This window comes from Cariama cristata, unplaced genomic scaffold (assembly GCF_000690535.1).
Source record: "Cariama cristata isolate BGI_N322 unplaced genomic scaffold, ASM69053v1 scaffold1193, whole genome shotgun sequence".
Classification (NCBI taxonomy): domain Eukaryota; kingdom Metazoa; phylum Chordata; class Aves; order Cariamiformes; family Cariamidae; genus Cariama; species Cariama cristata.
In genome coordinates, this window is record NW_009607576.1 from 68340 (window position 1) to 93689 (window position 25350).

Here is a 25350-nt window from a genome sequence, read left to right on the forward strand (position 1 = left end):
TTTTACATGCTCTTTGTACCTACCTAATCACAAAGTACGGTGTTAGGCCTAGTCTTGCTCCAGTAAAGTCAACAGCTACATTCTGTTAAATACAGAAGTTGGAAAATATCCTTGAGAATGGAGCTTAATATTAGCTTTGCAATTCTTTGCTGGTGTGACTTTTGAAATGTGCTCTTGAACTACCTGAATGTGTTATCAATGTTTTAAATACATGGATATTTCCACTTTGTTATAAAAATAGGCTTTTAACACAAGACAATATTTAGCAATCTAGTACCAGCCATCAGTTTGATATCAGCCGTGACATTATTTAATTTTCAGAATCACAGAGGTTAAAGCTCACTGAACTATAAACAGTTGGAAACATGGAGTGTAATCCCAAGGCACAGCTCTGCACAAGCTGTAATTTAAATCATATTGCATGCTAAGCTGAAAAGGCAGTGCAGGTCCCAGAGGGCATGAATAAATCTGCAGTCACTGATTTGCCACACACATTTGTGTTGGGATTCTGTAACTGTGCAAATGTGATGTCTTCCTATAGAGCAGAGGACCTGTCATCTACCGAGATGCGTAATTAAATAACCCAAAGAACAAAAGCAATTACTTAGCCTTGCAAGCATTCAGACTGAAATTTACACGATTTCATGAACAAAGAGAAGGGGAAGTTATGTAGACAGAGAGAAAGGGAGGGTTTGAGTCTGCAACTTAATTCAGCTGTGTCTAATGCTAGCTGGGATTTTAATGTATAGACCAGGTATTCACATACCTGGCTTACTTTGAACCAATAATTCCATCATCACAAATTCCACTGTGAAGTGGATGTTTCTTCATCTAAGGAGCCAATTATATTTCCAGCTGGCTGTGTGCCACATCAGGTGCCGGCTTTGAGCAATCAGTTGTGTTAATTGCAAGCAACACTGAATGCCTTTTGGGACAAGCAATTCACGGTTCAGGAATGTTAGTGTAAAGAGGGTTAGGTTCAGCCCCATTACCAAGAACAAATCACAAAGTTTGCATAGGTTGCAGACTAACAGTTGTAATTTTATGGAATGAGGGAGAAAGGTAGGAACAGATTAAGAGGTTGTATCTTCACATCATTAACTCTGCTGGGTGTGCTGGGTGTCTTAATTACTTGATGGAGTGGTGGCTATGTGGTGATAGACCCCTTCATATTTTCAACTCAGCAGCTCTGTCCTCCTATTCCCCTGGTTCTGTCAGGTATTCTGATCCAGGCTGAGAGGACCAAGACATTGGTTGAAGAGAAGATTATGTCAACTGCCCACGAACATGGCCTTCTCCACACTTATTGGCATTTTCCTTCTTTCTATTTGTCATACTGGGAAAATAATAATTTGAAAAATACGTAGCAGTTGTTTGATGTAAAGGAAATATTATAAGGGCATAAATAACAGTGAATGCCATAAATGGGTGTTGAAGGGCAGATTTGTATAAAAAACAGCCATTGAAGAAGTAAAGCATATTAATGAAATGAGATGAGCACTGCAGTGAGTAGAAATCAGTAGATCTTTCTTGGCTTCATTGGAGATATTCTCATTTATTATGATCTGAAGATCTCACCTGTGATATTTTTCAGTATTTAACTTTTGTCTCACTACCTGAATAACAAGTCTTAGCTAGTCTATCTATTTGCAAGGGTTGATTTCTAATACGTTCACCCATGAGTCGTGGCACCAGCACTATTTAAAAGAAGAAACCTGCCCAAATGTTGGAGGTGATGAATGGGAGGCTTCGATTGAATCATTAGAGATAAAAGGAGTTAGTGTGTGGCAGGGAGGAGGAGGAACTGGTACAAACCTCAAAGTCTGAAGGTGCTTAGAAAGAGCATGAAGTCTCAGCAAGTGTCTCTAATACCCTTTAGAGGCTCAATCCCTGGTGTCCCACATGGCTGTACAAAGAAAACTTCTTAAAACAAAGCCAACTTATTTCTCCCTTTAACACAGACTAAAACATTGCCAAACACTTTTGCGTCTGAAGCTGTGAATTTCATTAAATTCAATGCAACTCGCTCAGCACTCTATTTTTGTGTGGTTGAAACCTCTAATTCTCCCCCCACAGCCCCGCAGTCAGCGTGCTCTAGTCACATCACACTTAACCTTTGCCTTGGCTTCTCTAAAAAGAATTTGTTTCACTCTATTCACGGCTTCAACAGTTTGGCAAACTGCACTTGAGTACCGCGCTGGGCCTTTATATTGAACACACTAATCTGATTGTTTTTCCACTCTACAAACTTTGGGTCAACAATCAAGCTGCTGCCAGAAACTAATTAATTTGCAAACAGGCCCCATTTTCACAGGGGGAGAGCTTTTGAAACCTGTGTCAGCAGAGCTGGTCACACCATGGTGACATGCATTGTCATGGCATCCACTTTTCTGGGTAATTCTCCTCACTAATTTTTCACCACACACATGAACTCAAATTACCCAGTCAACAGTAAATCTCTATTGAATGCCCACCAAACTCTGAACGTGGTGGCCTGAGAAGAGGAAATTGGTATTGACAGGGTCAACACTCATTAAATTGATGGCTAGAACAGAAGGGGAAAAAAAACAACACAAGAATGAAAAAAAAATTCAGATGTATGTCATATCCCAATGAAGGGGGCTGTAACAGATCTATTCCTGCTTTGTTTAAATCAATTAGTATTCTGCTGTGTGATTCTCTACAAGCAGTTTTCTGCTTAACTTTTCTTGAAAAACTGTTTAGTTACTTTTGTGAACAGGAAAGGAGGCACAATTTGGTAGCTAAAAGTCACTGTTTTCCAAGCATCAGAGCTGTGATGAGCCCCCATTGAGATCTCAGAGATCATGGGAAACCTACTTGAATTTGCAAGACCAATAACACATAGGCTTTGTCTTTGGCATGCTGCCACTTAATCTGAACTTTCCTTTTCCTTAAGCTGATTTGGATCTTTGTAAAGGTAATAATTACAAATAAACCCATGTTGTGTAATTTAAAGTGGGGCCTACACCATAAGCAAAGCAAACTGCAGTCTTAGAACCTGAATGTTACACCTGTCCTGGACAAATTACTTGGTTTACCCTATTGAAATTCATCTCCAGGGCAAAAAGAAAGGCTTCTTGTGAACTGATGCATATGGGTAATATGTATATATTTATATATATGTATAGATAGATACGGTCTTTTTAACTATATATTAACTGAAAAGAGTACACAAAGCTTTCTAGTAGAGATTATTGCCACAGGTGCCACTGCTTGTCACCTTCTTTATGTGAACAGACCATGAATTTATAAAGCTTTCCATTGCCACCTCTATAAGTTATTCATTTAAATAAATACATACAAATAAACAATCCTCCTCAATTAAAAAAAAAAAAAAGCTGTCTAGAGAACATAGAATATCACTGCGACTACTGATAATCAGACAATTGCTGGTGTTTATTATTCAGTGTGAGAAGGGTACAGAGCCGGAGACATCTAGGATCAAGAGTGTGACTCCTGGAGAGTACTCACGCAGATGGGGTTTTGTACAGCTCCTACTGCTAGAGATGTCAGATGAGACTCAGATTTGTTTATCTAAAGCTATGTCTAGAAAAAGGCTACTCACCTGGGTCATCAAATTTGATTCTGAACACCCAAGCAAGATCACCCAATTTGACCTGTACAGACAGGTACTCTGATTTGTCCACATCTAGCATCTAGCCAGAGCTTGTTCTGGGTCTTTCATCCAATTTCTTCCCCAGAGAAGTCACAGCACAGGTGATGGGAAGGGCTATACTCTCAGGTCTCACTCCAATATGAGGCTCACCAGGATTTAATGGGTTGTTGACCTGATATCCTATTCGCCGCTGAAATAAAATCTGTAAAATTTAGCAATTCTAAGGCACATCACCAATAGATCAATTCAGACTAATGAGTGAGTGTAGGTCCCCAAGTCAGCAATCACTTCCAAGTCTCTGTTTAGAGAGAGACTATGCACTGATCTGTTTGGGACTGGGGTCATATCCCACAGTGCTTGTTTCGATAGCTCTGAACTTCTTTCCTAAAAATGCACTACGTGCAGCAGATGAATTTCTCTGGTGTCTAGTGGAAACAATGCACAAAGCACTCTGATCTCCCCCATTATTTTTTATCTTATATGCTCTATACAGACAGTCACAGTATGAATTGCAGCAAAGCATGGCTTCTAATCTACACTTGCAGCTATTATTTTTTGGTGTGGATAATAAGGCTGACCAAGCCAAAACCCATAAATGAGCCCATGGTTAACCAGGTAATATACACATATCCTAAGTCAGGTGTTCCTGGACTAATTTGTATCCTAGCTTCCCCAAGCATATTGTGGCTATAGCTCAGATGAAAATGTTTACTGATGCAAGTCTTTTTGCCCCAGGTCATATTCTCTAGAGTGTCACGAAGTCTTCAAAATGTGTGGTCAAACCAGGCAAATGTCCTCTTCTGCTTCATCTTTCCTACCCCCTTCTTCCACTCCAGCCTAAAAACTTATCCTCTGGCTACTTCCATCAATTTTTCATACCTAAACGCAACAAAATCTCATCCACAACACTGAAATTTAATGAAGAAAATTACCTAATCCTAGACTGGGACGTGAGAGAGAATGAGAGAGAGAGAGAGATCTATTTCCTAGAAGGATTTAAAATCATTTTATTTAGGCCACTTGATGGAAGAGTATAATTTTTCGGGTTGTCTTTACCCACCATCTTCATGATCTTCCTCACATCCAGAGGAACTGTAAAGCACATTCTCTATTTGCTACTTGGTCTTTGGTTTCTGAATCAAATACTCCTCTTACTTTGTATAAAGACATAGGAAGCAGTTATCTGACAGGATGAGTCAACTGATTCAAATACATGAGTGTCTTCTGATCAAGCATTCAGCTGGACCTATGGCTTCCTGAGTTGTAACCATTTCAGGCTAGTGACAGTATAAATATCAAGTAATAACATTAAGAAAAAAGTGATTATTTTGTGATTTGAGAAATTCTGCATCTCTTCCAAGAGAAAAAGAACAGGTTGTAACAAAAATATATAGAGAAAAGACTTGTTAGATTGCAATGAGAAAAACAATTTAAAATGCATATTCAGTCTCTCAAATTTGGATCTATAGACTTAAGGGAGAAAAAAAACTATAAATGGAGTTTGTATGCCATTCTGTTCACATTATTATGCCACCGTCACCATAGTTTCTGCGTACTTCCTAGCACTGTGTTAGGTGACATTAGCATTTGTCACACATGGAATTTATCACTGTGAAATTATTTATTACTATTCTTAGTAATGAATATAATGGGAATGGGGGTGGGAGGGTGTATTGAGTGAGCAATTACACTTGCATATATGGACATGTTTTGTTCCTGCAAGAGTTGGAGTTGTTCACGCTTGTATAAGCAGTGGTGGAAAAGTGTGGAACTTGGTCCACATTACAGCCTACATGATAGGAGATATCAGCTGACTAATTTGGTTCAAATATAGAAATGTGTATTTTAAATGCATGAGATCCTTGCGGGGGGCGGGGGGGGGGACCAAAAGAACAATAAGAAAAAAAAATACACAAAATAATCCTCTCACTTTTTTCACTGGTAAGGTTGTTTAAATATTTCCTTGTAAATTTATGGGAATGCAGACCTGGAAGACACTTAGTCTACTCACTGCAGTTCCTTGCGATGTCAGGCAAGTGTGCTATGTGACAACATATAAAATGTTATCTAAGTTCCTCTTAAAACCAACTAGGCTGCCTCACTGACTACTTCTATTGTGAAGCTTTTTCTAATTTCATTTCCCACATGGTTTAAGAGTTTTAATTTGAAGACTAAGTATATTCATATGCAGTTCATACCCTGGGGTTTTTTTAATGTCCTTTATTTAAATAGCTTTTTCCTTGCTGGAGATTTATTTTATTTGTAGTATCCATCACCTCCTTTTTCCAAGAATCTCTTAGATGTAGTTTATGAAATAACCCACAGGTATCAGGATGGTTGGGTCCTGCCTATGCTGGTAGGTCAGCCGTTTTCCACATCTGCTTACCTTGGGTGGCATGTATTTTAGTGCCTTCTGTATACCTGCATTAGGAATGTGTAAGAGGTGAGCTGGAAAGTGGGAGACTAGGAAGACATTTAGGGACAAGGGAGTGGCACAGAAGAGGGAGGTGTCAGTGAGTACATATAGGTGGGAAAAGGGTTTGGTGTGGGTGACCAAAGACAAATTATAGATTCAAGGACACAGCAAATGAATACATCCAAGTCTCAGCAAGAATAGCTGCAGGAAAACAAATATTAATTTCTAAATATCTTAACACATTTAATACATTTGGTTAGAGAGGTAAAAATCCTATAAACTAGCTGCAATCTTGTCTTTCTCTTGCCATACATTCCTCTACTCTGCAATACATATATATTCAAAATTATGTGTGTGTGTTGCCAGTACTGGGACATCCTACAAACTACCATAAGCGGAAACAACATAAAGTCATGGCTAAAGTTCTGTATGAATGCCAGGAGAGTATCAAGTCCATGTTTCCTGCCTTGGAGCCTGTGAAATTTAAGAGGGCATTTTCTTTTTTATTGAACAGTCGCTCAGCTTCTATAACTCTCAGCTGTTTATGTAACTGTAAAGTAAAGATTACCAAGGACAATAACCCCAGGGGACTAAGCACAGCTACTACCCCACTTTAAAAATTAAGCCATGGAAAGTATGCTAAAATAATATCATAGAGCTGGTTTAAACCCATAAAAAGCAAGGAAATTCCAAGCCAAGGCTGGAAATCCAAACTGACAGTCTCTCTTAAACCCAGGTCTAGTAAAGGGGGTGAGCGAGGCCAGTATTCCCTCACTTTTCTGGGGTGCAAACCAGATTCATAATACTATCTTAATGCAACTATTGTAATTTCATTTCCTTTCAAATCTTCTGCAGCCTAACTCTGTTTTGCTTTTAAAATAAATGTTTATGGTTATTCATTTTACAAAATGTTAACAATTTAAGGCCAAATCCCCTGTGCTCAAGCCAGAGAAGATGAGAGCGGCTCCAAGCTTTCTTTCTAGTCCCCTAATCTTCAGCTTGAAAACTTCCTTCAGTACTTTGCTTTTGCATTGCTTAGCATTTGCTTTGGTACACTGCACTGCCATTTCTGCCTTCTTGCCTCCAGCCATGCCCTCAGCCCTTGGATGAACGCTGCCATGGATGGTGTACAGCAAACGTTGCGTGTAGTTCACTAGGGAACTCCCTGGTACCAGGGTAAGCTGCTCCAACCTGCTCAGGTCTCCTACAGATATTATTTTACTGCTGAAATAGTTAATGGAAGCAGGACCTGATCTGTGCTTTCTTGAAATAACACTAGCTTCTGATGACTCTGAAATATAAGAGGCAATGGCACGTTTAAAGGGAAACATGGCTTTTGCCTATAGGTAAGACTCTCTAACACGTATGTGTAACATCAAAGCCATTGTTCCTTATAGTAAAGTTGGACAGGAGATGTTTTTTTGATTTCAAGATTTTTTTTTTTCTAGGAGTTCAAAACTATTTTTGACCCTCACTAGGACCAACTAGGACTGTCAAATCTTTTTGTGCAGAGAAACTCCATGCACTTACCAGAGGAGCCAATAATGTCCAGTGTGAGCATGTACATGGCTTATAATAAAGTACATGATTCAGTCTGGGGCACTGCACTGCAGCTTTTTGTGTCCAAGATGATTTCCCCGAGCACCAACTTATTTTACTGTGTTTTTGCAAATGCCTCCATGTCACGTCTGGCCAACTCGGTATCAATAATTAAATATACACTGCTACAGTGACTGATGTATGGTTCCCTACCTTCTACATGAATGCCCTGACTACACGGCTATAGAATCAGTCTCCCTTGCTTTATTTGGCTTGGTGACTGTTTAATTATTTATACAAAACGAAATGTCTTTAGAAGCTTGTGAGTATTTAATATCCTTAAAAGACTTTAAAAGTCTTTAAGAGCTGCCGGTCAGCACCTTCCCTTGGGCTAGGCACAGTTCAAAGCCCTCTGTGCAGCAACATTTAACTTCTTACAGAAGGTGGAGCATCTCCAAAAAGTGACTGTGATCTCTGTAGGAACTCTGTGTTCGTACTTAAATACAAAAAATTTAATCACTCTGTGCAATGTTGTCCTACTTTTACACTAGTTCAGGATGATATTTAAACTCTGGGAAAAGTTTGCAAGCCCTTCACGTGCAACTGTATTCTCTTCTCCATTTTTGGTACCAAACAGCTGTGTTTTCTGCATCCATGTCAGCTCTGACCTTAGCCTTAGTATGGGAAAAGCAAATTCAAGCTCCTGCTCTGAAGTAAACATTATCAAGGACTTACAACTGGATGTCTCACTGCCTAGCTATTAAACTCCATAAGGATGAGGATTTGTCTTCATAAGTTTGATCAGAACTGCTGTTCTTACCCAGCTTTCAGTATATGTCCATTAGAATAGTGTTTTTTAACCTGAGGCTAAGCACACTACAAAAGTAAATCCACCACTACATAGCAATCCATGTCTTTACTAAAAAATGTATAAAGATCTGCAAACTTAAGATTCAAAACCAGTTTATGCAGATCTTTAAGAAAGCAGAATACACCTCATCCTTCAATCCTTCAATAAGAGCTTGTTTCATTAAAAGTATATCCACTTAAATATGTGCAGACACAAAGCTTCTTTTATAATTATATTTAAGAGACAAATGACAAAAGAAAAAAATAATCAAAGGACTGGCAGAGATTCAAACTCAAACAATTCTAATTTTTGGATTCCGTGTTACATGCTGAAATTAGAAGTACTGCTTGAAAAGGCTGCCAGGATCTTATCACTGGGAAATTAACAGTAAAGTCTTAGAGCCTTTAATAGGAATGTTGTAGTGCAGATTTTAAGCCAACCTTTCCATATTAGGAAGGTAAACTTCTTAAATTGCAATGGAGAGATAGATTTCAAAAATGTACTTATGGATCATTCTCTATTAAATTATAGACAGTTATGAGAATAATTTCTAAAGGCCTCAGTTTGATTCTTACCTTTTTTTTAAATGAGTTTGAAACTTTCCATAAAGGAATGTAGTGTAAGAACTACACTTGGAGTTGAACATCATCTTCACCCTGTGCTATGATAAATACTGCTTTTCTACTTTCACACTCATTTTGGACAATACTTAAATTCTAGAGAGCTTGAGGTTCGTCAACCCTTTCTGTGCAACTGTCTTCTCCTCCCCATCTTGAGCACAAAGCAGTTGTGGCTTCCGGACCCTGTCAGATGTAACCTTAGTGCTAATTTGGGAAAAACAGTTCTCACATTTAGTGCTGAAAGACTGATAATCAAATCCACAAAGGAATGACATATTTTCAGTGATGAAGTACAGGGGCTGTGGTCAGTGGCTGTCCTTTCCCACTGAATAAATCCTCCTGACTCAGCTGTCATTGTGCAAATCTACTTCACAAAGGCAGATTTTGCTTGCATGATTGGACTTTACGTCATCATGACTATCATAACAAAAGTGGGTGTTGCGTTATCTTTAACATATTATTACTCTACCAGGTACCAAGATAGACAGATATGTCTATAACTCTTGTACTCTGCTGTCTCCTGAACTCCAGAAATCTTGTCTATTATTATAACAAAATAATCCAATGAATACCACTTCTGGGTTACTAGGCAAGCACAGACTGTACGACTGAAATGTGATAGACCTGAATCTGTTCTCACAGTAGTCCACATGAATTATGACAAAACTAAACAGGACAAAAATATAGATTCATACAACTTGTCATATACACATTTATCTGATACATATATCCAATGCGTAGGTCATATGCAGAGCTGTTAATCCAACCTGCAGCAGCACTTTGTGGTTTTAATTATGAGTCAGGGATTGGTTTTCTTATGGATTGTATATACAGTTAATATGATAACCAGTATGATACTAGAAGTTCCTGACTAGCTAACAAGAAACTGTGTTGTTAAAACATAGTCTGGTCTTACACATTGAAAATTTGTGTGAACAGTTAGCACTAAATTGCAAAACCACATAAGAAACCCTGGACCTCAGCACACATAAATAATGTGGCTAGGAGTGAAAAATATCTAAGAACTTCGTGAATTCAAAACCAGCACTGTAGATGCAAGCAGTGTATACAGCGAAAGGGGCTAGTTAACTCTTCAAAAATTAAAACATAAATTAACTCAGAGTAACTACAGTTAGTATTACTGGCTCACTTAAGTCAAATGTCAGCTTTTTCAGATGATGAATTCTCATTTGCAAAATGCTCATATGTTTGTATACCTAAAGCCACATACAATTCCATTTAAGATATTGGAATTTTGACTTCAGCAGAACTTGGGTAGAGTACTCAGATGCATTTTAAAGTGTTTTGGTACGTGAAGCCAAAACCAGATTTTCTCTGAAACTATCACTCTCACTCCATACACACAAACAAACAACTAGAGACCTGATTAGTAATTTCCATACAATATTGTAAGCTATCGTGCTTTGTTAAACTACTGAATATTTTGAAACCCAATAGTTTGGAATGCCCAGGACCCTTTTCACTTTTTCCAAACTATTGACAACTCTGGCCTGCTCAGGAAGCTTTGCTGATCCACTTTCTGTGGGACTTTGGTGGCCAGCGTCAGATCCCCTTCAACCTACTCAAAAATTAAAGCCCATACAAGGCACAGTCCTGCCCAAGGCTCTGTAGCTACTTTGTGTTGATGATGTGTGGCTGATGCCTCCACAAGCCTCGAGTTTCTGTCCAACTTGCACCCTACAGTAATCTGCTCCTGTGACAGGACTGCGTTAGCCATAGTGTTTGTGTGTGTTTTAAATTTAATCACACTCCACAAAACTCAATGTAATTAAAACAAAAATACTTCTTTATAAATCATTTTTGATTAGCTTAACTGGTTTAAGGGAAAATTCTGCTCCAAATAAAAGAGGAGTGTATATGTCACAGATGTTGAGGAATGAAGCTCTGTGCTAGTCTTTAATGGCTAGATGAATGTAACCGGATAAATGTACATTTTACATACCATTTAGCCACCGGGAGTCATGCTGCTCTGTTCTGATTGGATGATGATGCCCCAGAGTTCGGAAAATGGCAAAGTCCCTGCCCATGAAGTCTGCTGCTGTGCCAGAATACAGTTCTCCATCTGTGGGAGGACGTAATTGTCAGAAACATTTCTCAATTTTCCAATCATGGTAAGTCAGAGAAAGCTGTCAGTCCTATGTTTATATTACGCTAATAGGGATAATGAGAAAATTACAAAGCAATAAGCCATATGCAATGTATTGTCATTGAAAATATATGATCGGACCTACTTTCTCACTGCAGAGCTTAACTGTAACCTCTCTCAAACAAGCTGTATCTCCCAACTGCTAGTGCAGCCACTTTTCAAAAATATGTTTGGATTCTTAGGCTGGAACAGTGACAGCTTGTACACCTATTCCTGGCAGGCGGTAGTATGAAGCACCCAAAACCCTACCTAACTGTGAAGTTACCCCGTTTTGAACAGGAGATTGGACTGCAGGCCTTCAGAAATTCCTCCCAACCTACTGGGTTTTTTGTGACTCTGTTGGGAATTGGAGAGTCGAGCTTATTCATTCTTGGTTCAGAAAGTCCTGAATTCCCTTCACTTTTTCATATAAAAACTGTCTTTTGGTGGTTTTTTGTTTGCTTGTTTATCTTTTTTTTTTTTTTCTGAGCAAGCAGATCCTCAGAAACCAGTATCTTCTACAGGAAAGACAGAACACCCTTTCTCCTTTGGCCACCTTTGTAACTGTGATGCTGGCAAAAGACAACAGCTAAGGCATAGAATAAATGAGATCATTCCCTCCTATCTTCATCCCATGCCTATCACAGCGAAGAAGTGAATTAAAAATTGACCTGTAATACTGCAGCCCATAAATGGCACATACATAGCCTAGCTGGAGGTGAAACTCATAATATTAGAGTCCCAGTGTGCCCCTCCTCAGCCAGTTGGAAATATCGTGGAGTAGGCAGAGAGAGAGACAGTCTAAACTCAAACGAACAGGCCAAGTGAAATACCTGCCAACTGGTAGAGAGAATAATGATAATAAGTACATCGTAATGAGACCCACAGAAAACAACCAGGGATCAAAGCTCAACACATATCTTTCTGGCATTAAGGTAGACCTTGTACACTAAATTACTCTGATTTCAAAATGCTAAAAATACATTTTTTATGATTGTACCCTTTTATAACTGTATGTGAAATGAGAGACTCTATCCTATACTTTTAATGCGGAATGGAAGAATATTGTTCCTTCCAACTACTATTTTCAAGCTACCCATCTTAAACGGGTCTCCTGTGAAAAAGACAAGTTTGAGGATAAAATAACTCTTTCTTTAAGCTAAGGTAATAATTTTTTCATGGTCGTGATGAACTCTACCATATTCTCATTTTAAAACACCCTTTAGGAGCAAGTTTATCATTTTCATGGCAATTTTAGGTATTTCCATGGTGGGACAACCAGATCCAAGCATGCCTATTGAATATCACTGGCATCTTTTCCCCAGAACATTGACACCATGAAATTATCAATTGAACCTACAGTGGCTGTGTACCATATGGTAGTCATGAAAGTCAGGAAGGGTGAAAACATGATAGCGGAAAGGCGTGGAATTGAATGAATTTACAACAGAGATTAGAAGCAAATAGAACAGTCGTGCCCAGCAGGAGGTGTAATCAGAAGTGAAACAGAACAGCATATCATTAATTAACGATTTATCATTCCTCTATGTCATTTTCAACTTTTTTTGAAGGGGAGACAATCACTTAATTATAGTGATTATTATGTACAGGGTATGCAGCTGAGATTTTAAAGAACATAAAACCTTTTTGCTGGTGAAAAGGGCTTTGATGCTATGCTTAACCTTTCTTTAACCTTATCTTCATTTTCTTGTCTTTCAGTCCCTAGTGAGTTCTGATAAATCAATATAAATCAAAGGGGAAAAGAAAAAAACAACGAGCCCTATTTTGCTTCCTACTTATCAACAGATCTGAAGGTCAATCAAGAAAGAAGAAAATTCTATATTTAATACTACTTTATTAAAACTGAAACTAACATAGCTCAAAAACTCATTAAAATTATTATTTTCAATATTTAGAATTGTTAGGGTTTTTGGCGGCTCAGTTTCTAACTCAGTATGTAAACACTACTGAAAGTAACGTATCTTCCAGGTTTGACTCAGTTCAACTCAAAGAGTTTTTAGTGCTACTAGGCTGTTGTGACTGGTACTTTTTCATCAGTGGAGACAGAGTAGAAGTTTTGCCAATAATAGGCTTCAGCATATTCCAAAGGGGGAAGGGTCTGTAGGAAACTAGTTGACCTTTCTTTGCTTTCTACTACAGCCCCTCCAAGTTTCAGTATACCTAGACCAGTGCCTGCAGTTTGAACTGACTTGCTGTAGTCATGCAAAAAACAGATTTTTGACTTCTCCCAGATAGAAATACCAAGGAATACCATTTATTTTTTAAGGCTTTAGACAATTTTTGCTAAATTCAGGGTGAGCCTCAAGTCATGTCCCAGATGTGCACATACTTTGAGTCAGTACTATTCAAAGGCTATATGGGGATTTTGCCTCCTGTCTAGACAGAAGTACATTCATCTTTGTTTCTCTATGCAGATCTTCTTTTGGACTGAAATTTACTCATTGCTGGTCTAGAAAATGATTCTCTTATGTCAGGACAGTTTTCACTGTGCTATTTCCATTGTCAGTAGTTTTAAAAGCAGTTTTCATTAACTTTAAGAAGAAAATGGAAATGAACCGTTCAAAAACTGACAAACATTTCTCAAGGGGAAAGAATGAAGTAAAAAAAATATAAAAATTGTCACTTTCTATTTCCAGCCCAGCAGCATAAAGCAGCGACTGTCCAGAATAAGCTGATGGCCCTCAGTTGTTTGCATAGGAAAAAGCTCTATGTTTTGGACAGAAACCACTTTATCCTAAAGGAATAACACGTTGACATATGAATGCAAACAGAAATACACATCCTGACTTTACTAAATAAAATGGCAACAATTAAAGCCCATAGTAATGCTTTTTTTGGGAGGAGGAATCATTTCCCCCCATACTGTACATAAGCAGCATGGAACTGTGAACACCTCTCCAAGTTCATTAGATACAAAGATGTTAAAAACTAAGCAATATACATCTATTTGATGAACTGTTTCTATTCAGCTTTTAAAGAAGACTGCATTCTTTAAAAAAAAAAATTTTTTTGGAGAGTACAGAAATGTAAGCTTCCTTTTTGAAAGAATAAGAAAGTTGAATGGATGGGGAATACAGACAAAAACAAGTGAGATTGCTCTCACTGGTAAAAGGATTCCTAAATGAAATCTGCTATCCTTGGTTAGTAGGTTTATTCACTAAAGTTAAGATTGTCAGATATACATAGTAGTAGTTTGACTTCACTCCTTTTAAAGTCAACAATTAAAACTTCCCAGAAAGCAGAATAACTCTAAAATCCTGAACTTCATGTGTACTTAGTAGGTAATTTCTAATAAATAGGATAGCAGAGTTCTTCCTTGGTAAGAAACCACTGTACTTCAGATCACACTGATACATATTTGGGAGCATTAAGGTACCTAAACTGACTTAAAAAAAATTAAAAATTGTAAATTAAAAAAAAAGTAATATCAGTGAGACACAGGAATTTTGAGGATTCTGGATCATCAGACCTTTTGAAAATCCCAAAGAGTCATTTCCTAAAGAGCAACTGACTGATAATGGAACAATGCTGTCTCCTCCTCTGAGCTTTTTTCAATCATCCCAGTACAATTGCTTTAGACTAATACATTCAGTGATTTTCCTTCTGTGATTATATTCTTTGAAAATCATGCTGCCTTTCATTTTCCTCCTGCCCTGGAACACACACTAGTAGTGCCCAGGGACTGCTTAGTCTCTACATTTTCATGCATTAGCCAGCTCAAAGGGAGATTGTTTAGTTAGCAGCACATACATGGGAATGGCTGAAAAATGTCTTACATTACTAGGAACTAGTTATATCATGTTCACAGCTGGCGTTTACTTTAGAGTAGAATAACTACCTTTAATGAACAACTCTTAAAAAAATAATGAAAAATATTTGCAGGTGGATGGAGCAAGGAATGTATATGGGAAAAATATTGGAACAATTTAATAATGATGAACTGTTTGTTTTGGTTTTGTTTTGTGTTTTTTTTTTTTTTTAAATATTATTGATTTTATTTTATTTTTAGGAGAGAAGGAAAATTGAAGATCCTTTTAACACTTTAAAATTACATTTCGCTTACCTAACATTGACCTTCTAGTTATGGAGTCAAGAACATACTCTTCTTCCACATTTTGCAAAATCTCTGTCTAGTATTTCTGATGAAGAACAGAGGTCATTTTCCCCTCCTGTATTTAACCATATAAACTACTCTTACTTCTCAGCCTTCTTTTATCTTCCTGAGAGTTACATTGTGTTACTAATTATAACATTGCATTTTAACGAGTGATGGGTAATTTTTTTTACATAGTTGCCTTCCTGAACCTAAGATAAACCATGGTTGCTTGTGGGGACAAATACTTCTGACACAAGAGGGGCTATCACTCAGCTCAGGAGAAGGGAAGAAGCAGTCCATCCATGTTCTTGGTGCGATGCACTTGTGATCAAGAGGCTCCTCTGGCCTTCATGGCCCTATTCACTGCTTCACTCCAGCGTTACCTACTTCAGAGAGTAGTTGGACTAGACCTTTCCATGCAGTCATTGTTTGGCCAATTCATTCTGTGCTCCTCATCTATTTTGGGGGGAGGAAATTATTTTGCCTCGGGTCATCATCGTACCACAAAAATTATGCTTTTTTGGCAAAGACAAGAGTAAGTTGTTGTGAATCAGTGGTGAATCTGGTGTATACTTTCTGAAATATCAGGGGAACTTCTGCAGTAAAGGACTGAAGTAAATGCAACATTATAATCAGTAACACAACATGACTGCAAGGCAGCTAGAGGAGGCAAAGAAGAAAGGATGCAGCAATATTAATTTCAGCTTCACCCTGAGTTTTGTATAAGTCACTGAAGTAGAAATTAGTCACTGGCTTTGAATGTTGAATTTGCACCATTTTCTATAGTGCTAATACACCCATAGCTCTAATTGAAGCCTGATTCAAAACAAAATATCATGCTCAGTCTACTGTTTATTAGGAGAAAAAATACATGAAGTGAAAATTATAGTGATAGGAAGTGGGCTCAAGAAAGCAAAGATGTTTTAAAGACATGAAATCTAAGCCAAGGGAAATAAGATAATCATATTTGTGCTGGACTGAGTAGGGGAAAAAAAAAAAAAAAGAATGTGAAAAGCTAGATGCTGTTGACTTTGTGCAGTTGCATACCGAGTATACCATGTAATACTGGCTTGTCATCATTCTCTTTCTTTACTGTATATTAAAGTAAATAGTAAAGCTATTCCCTTGAGAGTAGCTCTGCCACAAATACAAGTTGCTCCAGGCACTAATTTATACACTGGCCTTTTACTCACAGATTTTTTTCCTTTCTGTTTGTAAAGCATACAAGTCGGAGCAAGATGTGGACATCTTTCCTGTTTTTCCTGTTAAAAAGTGTGTGTCCCCAGGGTAGCTCATCACCTGTGATCATTAGAGGCTTCGAAGATCAGGAAATGAGGCACACTTAGAACTAAATTTTTGTTAATGTCTGTTTTGAATAGCTTAATTTTTAAATGTAATGTAAATATAATAAGGGTAGATAGTAAGCAAGGCCCTAGACTAGCAATATGGACAAAGTCCTGGAGAAACCAATGTAGCTGGTTATGTGTCATTTCCTAAAGACTTCTGAGATAAGATAATCTGCAGTTTTCTGAAACTATTGTTCCCCATTGGATTTAGAGTTGTAAGAAGTTGCCAGAAAGTTACATGTTAAGGGTGAAGTGGCTACACCTGGGCAGAGTGGAAAGAAGAATCTATTTGTCTCACTCTTAATTTCTTCTCACAAAACATCTTTTTGCCTTTTTTGTAAAGAAGAAGGAAGAACAATGAACACAATTAATTCAATTAAATAAGTTAATTCGATAAATGCAATCAATTGGATTAGTTCAATTAGATTAACACAGTCCAGGTGTTCTATACTTACATATTCCATGAAATGAAGTATTACTAATTCAGAAATACTTAGTTTATTGAACTCCCTCTGGTCTGGCCAGGAGTTTAATTGTATTCACTGTCAGATAGATCTCTTCATCTGAAACATCATCTTAAGGCCTAGACCTGTGCCCGCTTGTGTACCTCCAGCTCACATGCAGGTACAGTTGGTGACAGACCTTCCTTGACAGCAAAACTGATGTAAGAAATTACTTATTCCTGCTCTCACTTTGCTCTCAGCCATGCTGGTGCAACTGTCAGTGTGGCCAGCCTGTAAACTAGGCAGTTAAAATACCTGCAAGGTCACCTAACTCTGAGGAGGAGAAACATTTTGCAAAATCAAGGTCTTATAGAGGTATAAAGTGGCTCTTGTGATACCTGAATCTTGGTTTACTCACACCTTATTTCTCAAGACACCTGAGTCAACTGTATTAAAATGAAACCAGAATTACTTTAGCCTGGGAATAAAACGCATAAAACAAAGCCCTATCATAGATGGTGCAAGGAGAAAAAAGGCAGAAAAAGGGCAATTATTTATAGTGAATGCAAATCTCATTGAACTTGTATTGTGGCACCTACCTACTAAAAGAGAAGCTGTCAGCAGTTTAGGATCATAAGGGCTTTTCCCTCGGCCATTTTCAAAATGTGAATCTTCCATTCTAAAAATGTTGTCCTGTGGAGTGGGAAAAAACAAAGAAAAAACAACATTATTTGATGAAAGAACACTAAAAATAAGTTGAACTAAACAAAGTGCACTATATAAGATTCATATTGGATTCAGGGAAGTCAAGTTACACTAGGTGAGAACCTGGCAAAAGTGCCCACCTGCTTATCAGTATTGTGCTGAAGGCTAGTCAAAAGCACAAAAACACATGCACAGCTTGTGTCTCATCTATTCTACTTCACAAATAATTTACATGGTTTTATTGAATTCTTTTTGCTTTCACTGAGAATACATTTGACTAATAGTAACTGAAGAAGCTGTAATTTGAAACTTCTGTCTGAAAAAAGATAAAACCTATTATTCATTGACTATGTTTTTCTGAAATATCCTGCAAGTGTAGATTAGTACATAATACGATGCTAAATTCTGCTTTTCCTAACCTGAGTATTTAGTGACTGACTGTTTCATGCATCCTCATATTCAATTTTAACTGCATCTGGAGAGGTTTTTTTTCATTTTTCAGTACCATGCAATGAAACTTCTAAAATATGCAGGCTGAGGGCAAAGCATATGGGGTTATAAACAAAGATTAAAAAGGGCCTCAGTCAACACTAAGTCAAATCAAGGTCAGTAAATCCAAAGCAATGGGCTTTTCAGTACACTTAATTACTTCAACTTTAACTGGGGGACCAAATCTGCCAATCAATTTGAGTGCTGTGTTTATCTTACATTTTGCACTGAGCTTAAAACCAGAAGAATAGATGCTTTTGGCACAGTAGACTTCTACATTCACAGAAGACTTCTGGAGGTCACATTGAAAACTGAAATTTCCATTTCCCACCTGCACTGTGGTTAATTTGCGTTTGACACTTAATTAAGTCAAGGAACCCCAAAGCTGGGACAACTTCTACCTCCCAACACTTGCTCTGGTTACTTAGGCCTTTGCACCCAGTTCCCAGTTGCTTATGTCTAAAACTTCTCTATGAAATAGAAGCTGAAGGACTTCCTTTAACAAATATTTGCAGGACCAAATAGCTTAAGCTGTAATATCAACTACAGCTTGATACAGCCTCTTTTTTTTCTTATTGGCCGATCAGAGATTACTCATCTGTTTTAGGAAAATAAATAAAAAAGATAACTTCAGAATATATGTCTAAAATATACGTATTGATAGTAGAAAGCAACTAAGAAGATATTTTTCCCTATTCATTTCATAACAAATCAGATCTTTACCTTGATTCTCAAGTTCCTACAGCACTTACTGCTTCCACAGACTAAGAAATCCCCCCTTTCTTATTCTCATCATCCCTTTCCACAGACAGAATCATGGAGCTGCTGGCTGGAAGGACTCTTCAGGAACTGTTAAGTCCAGGAAGACTTGAAGGAAGACTGTTACCAACACAGGGTATGGTCAGTTTCAGTTTTGTCTTGCCAAGTTGTGAAAATCTTCAGAAATGAAAACTATATAACCTTTCTGGGCAACTTACATTGCCTTTTTAGTGAAGCATTTTTTTTCTAAACTGAACCTTCCAAGGAACAACTTGTGACTTTTAGCCCTTATTATATCATCTGCAATGATGGCAAAGAGTGTGAGTCTTTCCTTTTCGTAACTACCCTTCCAGCAGTTATAGGCTGTTCCTAAGCTGCCCATTCAGATTCACTTCTCCAAATTTTATTCAGCAATTGCTTTGGTAATGCTTATTTAATGTGAACACCATTTAGACAAATAGCTGATGTCTTTCTCACGAGCAGTGAATTCAAGAATTTGGAAAGCAGGCCTCCCTGACACCCTGCCATGCCCGAATTCAGGCATGGGCCAGGCCAGTGACCAAACATATTTCCAAACGGTATTACTTTAAACCTATTGAGTCCATGTTTCTGGAAGTGAGTCACAGGCTACCGTTTTTATTACAGGCTTGTTTAATTACATCATGCAAGCACATATCCGTGTGTGTGTATTACATATTTTCAAAGGAACATCAGAAGGACTTCACACTTCACTCCATTTACTGGAGAAAAAGATGAAGGAAAAATGGATTGTTAGCAGGATAGTCTATCTGGAGAGTCTAACTGCACTGTAAGATAAAAAGTTTGGACACAACTTCATGAAGTTTGATCCCAGAATTCAACCTCAGTCTCCTAAGGCACCTTCTTGTAGATGTAGCCTGCCTGATTATGTTTATACAGTCACCCTGTATCTGTAATATCTTGCACATTATTACATTTCTTTCTTTCTCATTGTCTTTCTTTCTATTTCTTAATAGTCCAGACACATTCCTTATTTCTATCTAATTTTCTAACTTTCCTCCTTCTAACCAAAAATGAACAAATAATGAAAAATAAAACTGTTTTTAAAATTCTGCTGTAGGGTCCATATCTAGATCTTGCACAATAAATAAAAGTGGTAAATTAAGCAGAATGCTAGACCTCAACTACAATAATAGAAAATGGCACTAATGCTACAGGCCATTATTGAAAAATGTTATTATCAATCTACATTTTCTTGGGATTTCTTCTTATTAGATGATAATTGCTCAACCTGCACACCAACTGATATTTGATAAGGCTATAAAGTCAGTGGCATGACAGTTAAAGCAGAATATATTCCCAAGATAATCCCATGTGTCATTATAAGACAAATAGGAAACATGTGGAAAGTGATTTGGTGTAGGAAGGATCTGATTTTTTACTGTATTCTTCTGGTTTATGTCACTGTAACTCTACTGATACTGGTGCGTAGCAAGCAAGAAAGAGTGGAGAACTGGGTCAGCATAAGTCAGAGATGATCTACCCTTCTCTTTGTGAAGTAAAACATTTGAAATAAGAGTCATGACAGGGAAATCCTGCAGTGTTTTCGTATCTCAGTTAAAATGCTATGTAGAGACACATACTATACGTTTCCAAATGTATGGGCAAGTAATAATGACAATAAATACATCACTGTTAAGTGCCAAATAAATGTATCATGGTTAGCCTGAGGCCCCAAGGAGTTTTGATAAACATGCTATATGAAGTCTAACGTGTTACAAATAGGGCAACTTGCCCAAATAGCTTTCTGGGTGCTGAAGTCAAGCTACCTCTATCTACAAACCAACAATAAATACAGGCCACGAAGGAATAAAGTTTTTTCTATGTACTTCCTCACCCCCATTTGAGAAGACTAGGAAGCAATATGACTAATGATAGGTACTTGATATTACTAATCACTGCTCTGTGCCATTTGCACCCAAATTCTGCCCTGAGATGCTGTAACAGCACGAGATGAGAAGTCAATGCCAGTATTTGAGGGTAAAGTTTCATCTCGCCATTTTTTATAAAAGATGTGCTTGATCATTTTCCAGAGCGTTAGCTTCCGTGTCAGATGAGAAACTCAGGCTATGCTCCTGGTGTTATAAGTCCTGTTCACCTAAATTACACCTGAAAATCTGTGTGCAGGAAGCAGAGAGGGTGAGGGCAGCTCTTGGGTAATGACTCAGCACCTAAGTCAGTCTTCCAGGAGATAGCAAAGACCAAGGCGTTGCTCAGAGACCTAGGGGAACTTTGGACTGTGCGAGTGTGGCCTTCTTTTGCACAGTACAGACCAGAGCTTTTAGCTAGAAAGAATGCACATTATTCATTTTCAGAAAAAAATCTGATTAGTTTATAATTTTGCTGCCTCTTGGGTTTTGCAGTTAATTGAATGCAAAGAATGATACTGCAGTGAGTCAGCAAATACCTTAGCCATAAACAGCAATAAAAACTGTGTATTCACCAAATGCTCACTGTTTCAAAGTTTTGGGAGGGCTATTATATAATCAAAGACAGGAATTCATGACAAAGCAAGCTTCCCAGGTAGGAGAAAATTCTCTAGAAATACAAAAAGGAAAAAAAAAAAGATATTCAAAGAAAAGCCTTTGTAACTCGAGGATACCAATGTATTGTCCAAAACTCTTCTTTAGTTGCACTGGCAGCCCAAAAGGACATTACAATGTACTTCTAACCTTTTTAAGGAATCTTATAGCTAAAAACCTTGCTATAGTATATTTTATTTAGTTTGTGCTGGGTTATTAAACTCTAGGTTTACATCTCATTGATGCCTCTCTATAATCCAGAAAAAACCTACTGAAAATGAGATTATTTAGGTCTTGAAATTCCACAAACTCATAATGACAACAACTGACTGCTGGCTCATGGTATGGCATGAATTATTTCACCTAGTAAATGACTTGTGTGGTGGGAGATTATGCTTCTGGCTCCTTAAAACACATGTTTTCCTGTAGCACATAGCATGATAGATGGCAAGACTCAGCCAGAAAGAACTACAGTTCAGTCCTGGAAATGAACGTAAAGTTATCGTGATTCCCATTCTTTAGCTGATGATCTGCCATTACATGGCTCCAGATACTCACTTTCAAATGGCTGAAATACGGCTGAAATAATGCCCTATATCACGATACTGAGTGGTGACAAGACGTTGCTATTTGACAAGACTGATTTCATATTTTGCTATTCAGTAGCTTCAGTCAGCCAGTGTATCAATACAATATAATGTTATATATACATATAAACATATATATACCAACTGTATACCCATATGTAGAACTAAATGCATAAATACCCAGTATGATAACATTTTAAACCATTTTTGTATCTCTGTCAGCAGCTAGGCCATTCAGAACTGTCTCAACAAAACAAGGAGAAGAAAGACGAAAACATACACTGTTAGGTTTTGGTTAAAAAAAATGTAAAGTTCTTCTTTCCCAGTTTAGTATCACTTCTGGCTTGTAAGAAAAATGTGTGGTTAGTGGGAAAGAGCTAACCTACCAGAATGGACAGCACTGACTGCTGAGTTCCAGAGTAATTTTTTTCCTGAAACTTTTCTGGCGATTCACACAGAAACCATATCAGAATTGCAGAGCCTAATGCAGCAAAACCACTGCCGGTCAATAATGAATCAATGCAGTGCAAGCAAATGATCTGAAGAGGCTGTGTTGATGGAGTGTATACAGCTACCAAGAAGGTATTACTGGTTTAAATTATAAGGCATGGAAGACATAGAGGGGTTTGACAGCAGTGATGCTCCACAGCTGCTCTAGTGTAATTGAAGGAACTCATATCCTTATTCTTGTAACTCCCAAACTATAAATAGAAAGGAGCACATCTCCAGGGTGTCTTCCAGGGGCTAGCTGATCTCCACAACAAGCTGCTGAATGATAACGTGGGATTGTCCAGAAACATTGAAGATGCCAAGAGCCTTAGGAACTATCACATCCTTTGTTAAATAAAAGGTAGAGTTGGCCACACCTGTGAGCATTAGTGATGTTAATATTTCCCTTGCTGTTTTCACACTCTGTTGTGCTACCATGAAGCATTTTATAAGACAAATAGATTAAAGGGGAAAAAAAAACCCCAAAACACCACAAAGCCCCAGAAAAAGTAACCCCAAAAGATTGCCAGAGTGGAATGTCTGGAGTATGACAATGCACCAGGAAGGACTATCCATTTGGAGGACTTTAAAACAAATGGCAATGTCTCTTAACTGAGTCAGAAGTTGCTGGCATTGAAATACTGTGTTCTCTGTATTATTCAGTGTTGCTAAGAACAAAAGGAAAAGCCCCATTTCCCACTCAGAGCAAAGCTTTCAGACTTGTTAAGGTTTGGATTTATCCCCTCTACATAGAAGCATTAACTGAGGTGGCTAAATTTGCTGCCCTAGTCACAGTCAGTAGAAAGCAACAAGTTCCTCTGAATGCCGCATCAGACCAGCTCAGAACTGCAATTCCCAAGGGCAAGCTCTCTCGTTATTGACCATAGAGGAAACTTCATATGAATTTAGGTCTGAGCTACAAGTCTTTTCGAAATGAACACTGATGATGCAGCTGATTGGAGACACCTGACTTTGAAAACAGATGCCGATAGTTTTGCTGTTCGATTTTTTTTTCTTTTTTAGTTTTTTTTCCCTCGCCAATATATTAATTTCAGTGAATTTTTGATTTTCCTCTTGCCCAATACAACTTTCTGTGCGCACATTTTATGACTGTATCAAGGATATTTCACAGAGTATTTTAAGTATATTTGACTCTATGAGAAATGATTTATTTATGAATTGTGTTACTTTTCAAGAATGATTTTAAGTGGAACAACTGTGCAGGATATGGCTATGTTGTTATTGTTATTATATTTCCTATTTCACACTTAATCTATTGAGTCATGAAAACTGTTAAATATGAGTACTTTGGTTTCAGGTTTGGGAATCATGCTGTTATGGAACTTTTAATAAGAAACTTTTATTAAAGTCATCCCTATGGAATGCTTTATTTTTAAAAAAGTGCAAGTGCAAATAAATATAATGTGAGAAATTATGCAAAAAATACAAATATTAAAACAAATGTAAATGTTGAGGCAAGTGGTAACCATTGGGGAAATAGGTGAAAAGTGATTGAAGCAATAATACAACTGTTTTAAATTATTAATTATTAAGAAAAAGAAATACACACTCCCAGTGTTCAGGTTCCATATGCTATAGGGTTTTTACCTGCACACATTTGGGGGGAAACTGGGCTCTGCAACACCTTTATTACTTTTTTTTTTCCAATTTATGCTTAGCAGAATTGAGTCATCAGAAACCAGTTTCAAAACCCTGTGGGAAATCACCCAAAGTGACAGACTTTTAGTAAAATGGTGTTCCCAAAGAAAGGTCTCCAGCTTCCGTAGGACTTGGAACTGAAACTCTCTTGGGCTGTGGTGATGTGCTAAAACGGATGGAGAAGGAACTTTATTGAAGAGCATTTACCTGCAAAACTGGTCATGAGTTCCTAAGAAGATCTGCCCGCTTCTCTGTGCCTGCCCTCAGAGAGCTTGCCCAGCTTCCTGATCACTGCAAGACCCTTCAAACAGTCTCTACGTTAATATGTGTCCTCTTTTTCAGACTCAAGCAATACTCTTTCCACTGAGCAACTCTACTTGTAGATACTCACTGACATTTTGGTACCTAGAAATCTTATTTTTGATATTGAGATAAAAGAGTTGTTCAGATGACATCTAGCTCCATACTTCATTCCATAGATTAATGAAAACAGAACAGAACTCTTGATTTCTGTTTCTCCTTTTATCCCTATATATCACTTCTACTGGAAAGTTTTCCTAGCTTACAATGTTCAAAAGATGCCTTAAGATGCAATAGACCACTCTGGTAAGCAGAAATTTTGAAAACTTGTCTCCCTAGACTAAGCTGAATTTGGACAACTCACCCTCTCAATAGCACTCTCAGTCAAATATCAAAAGTCCCACATTTCTCTGCTTTCTTCTGAAATTAAATCAATGAATATTTATTAAGGTACCAAACACCTTTGCAAAAAGGAAAATGTTTCATATCTATCTATCTACATATCTGTCTATCTATGTAATTATAATTCAATGAACTTAATGAAAAGGAAAACATAGCCAAATGGGCTGTTCAGGAACAGCTGGTTCAATCTATTCATTATTCCTCGTTTATGATCTGTAAGTGCTTCTGCTTCTGATTGGAAGACAAACCAAGTGTCAATGTCAAACAGTGAAGACTTGTTCACAC

At 37.6% G+C, this 25350-nt stretch overlaps 1 protein-coding gene across 1 annotated transcript in view; it reads right to left on the bottom strand.

Annotated features, from left to right (window-relative positions):
- The window catches only part of SEMA3A (sema domain, immunoglobulin domain (Ig), short basic domain, secreted, (semaphorin) 3A), a 119354-nt gene that overhangs the window by 47734 nt on the left and 46270 nt on the right, over window positions 1-25350 (bottom strand). Inside the window, exons 4-5 of the mRNA XM_009696763.1 lie at window positions 17714-17807; window positions 11026-11145 (exon numbers count right to left, since the gene is read on the bottom strand). Coding sequence (XP_009695065.1) covers window positions 11026-11145; window positions 17714-17807 — 214 coding nt within the window. The remainder of the gene's footprint in view (window positions 1-11025; window positions 11146-17713; window positions 17808-25350) is intronic.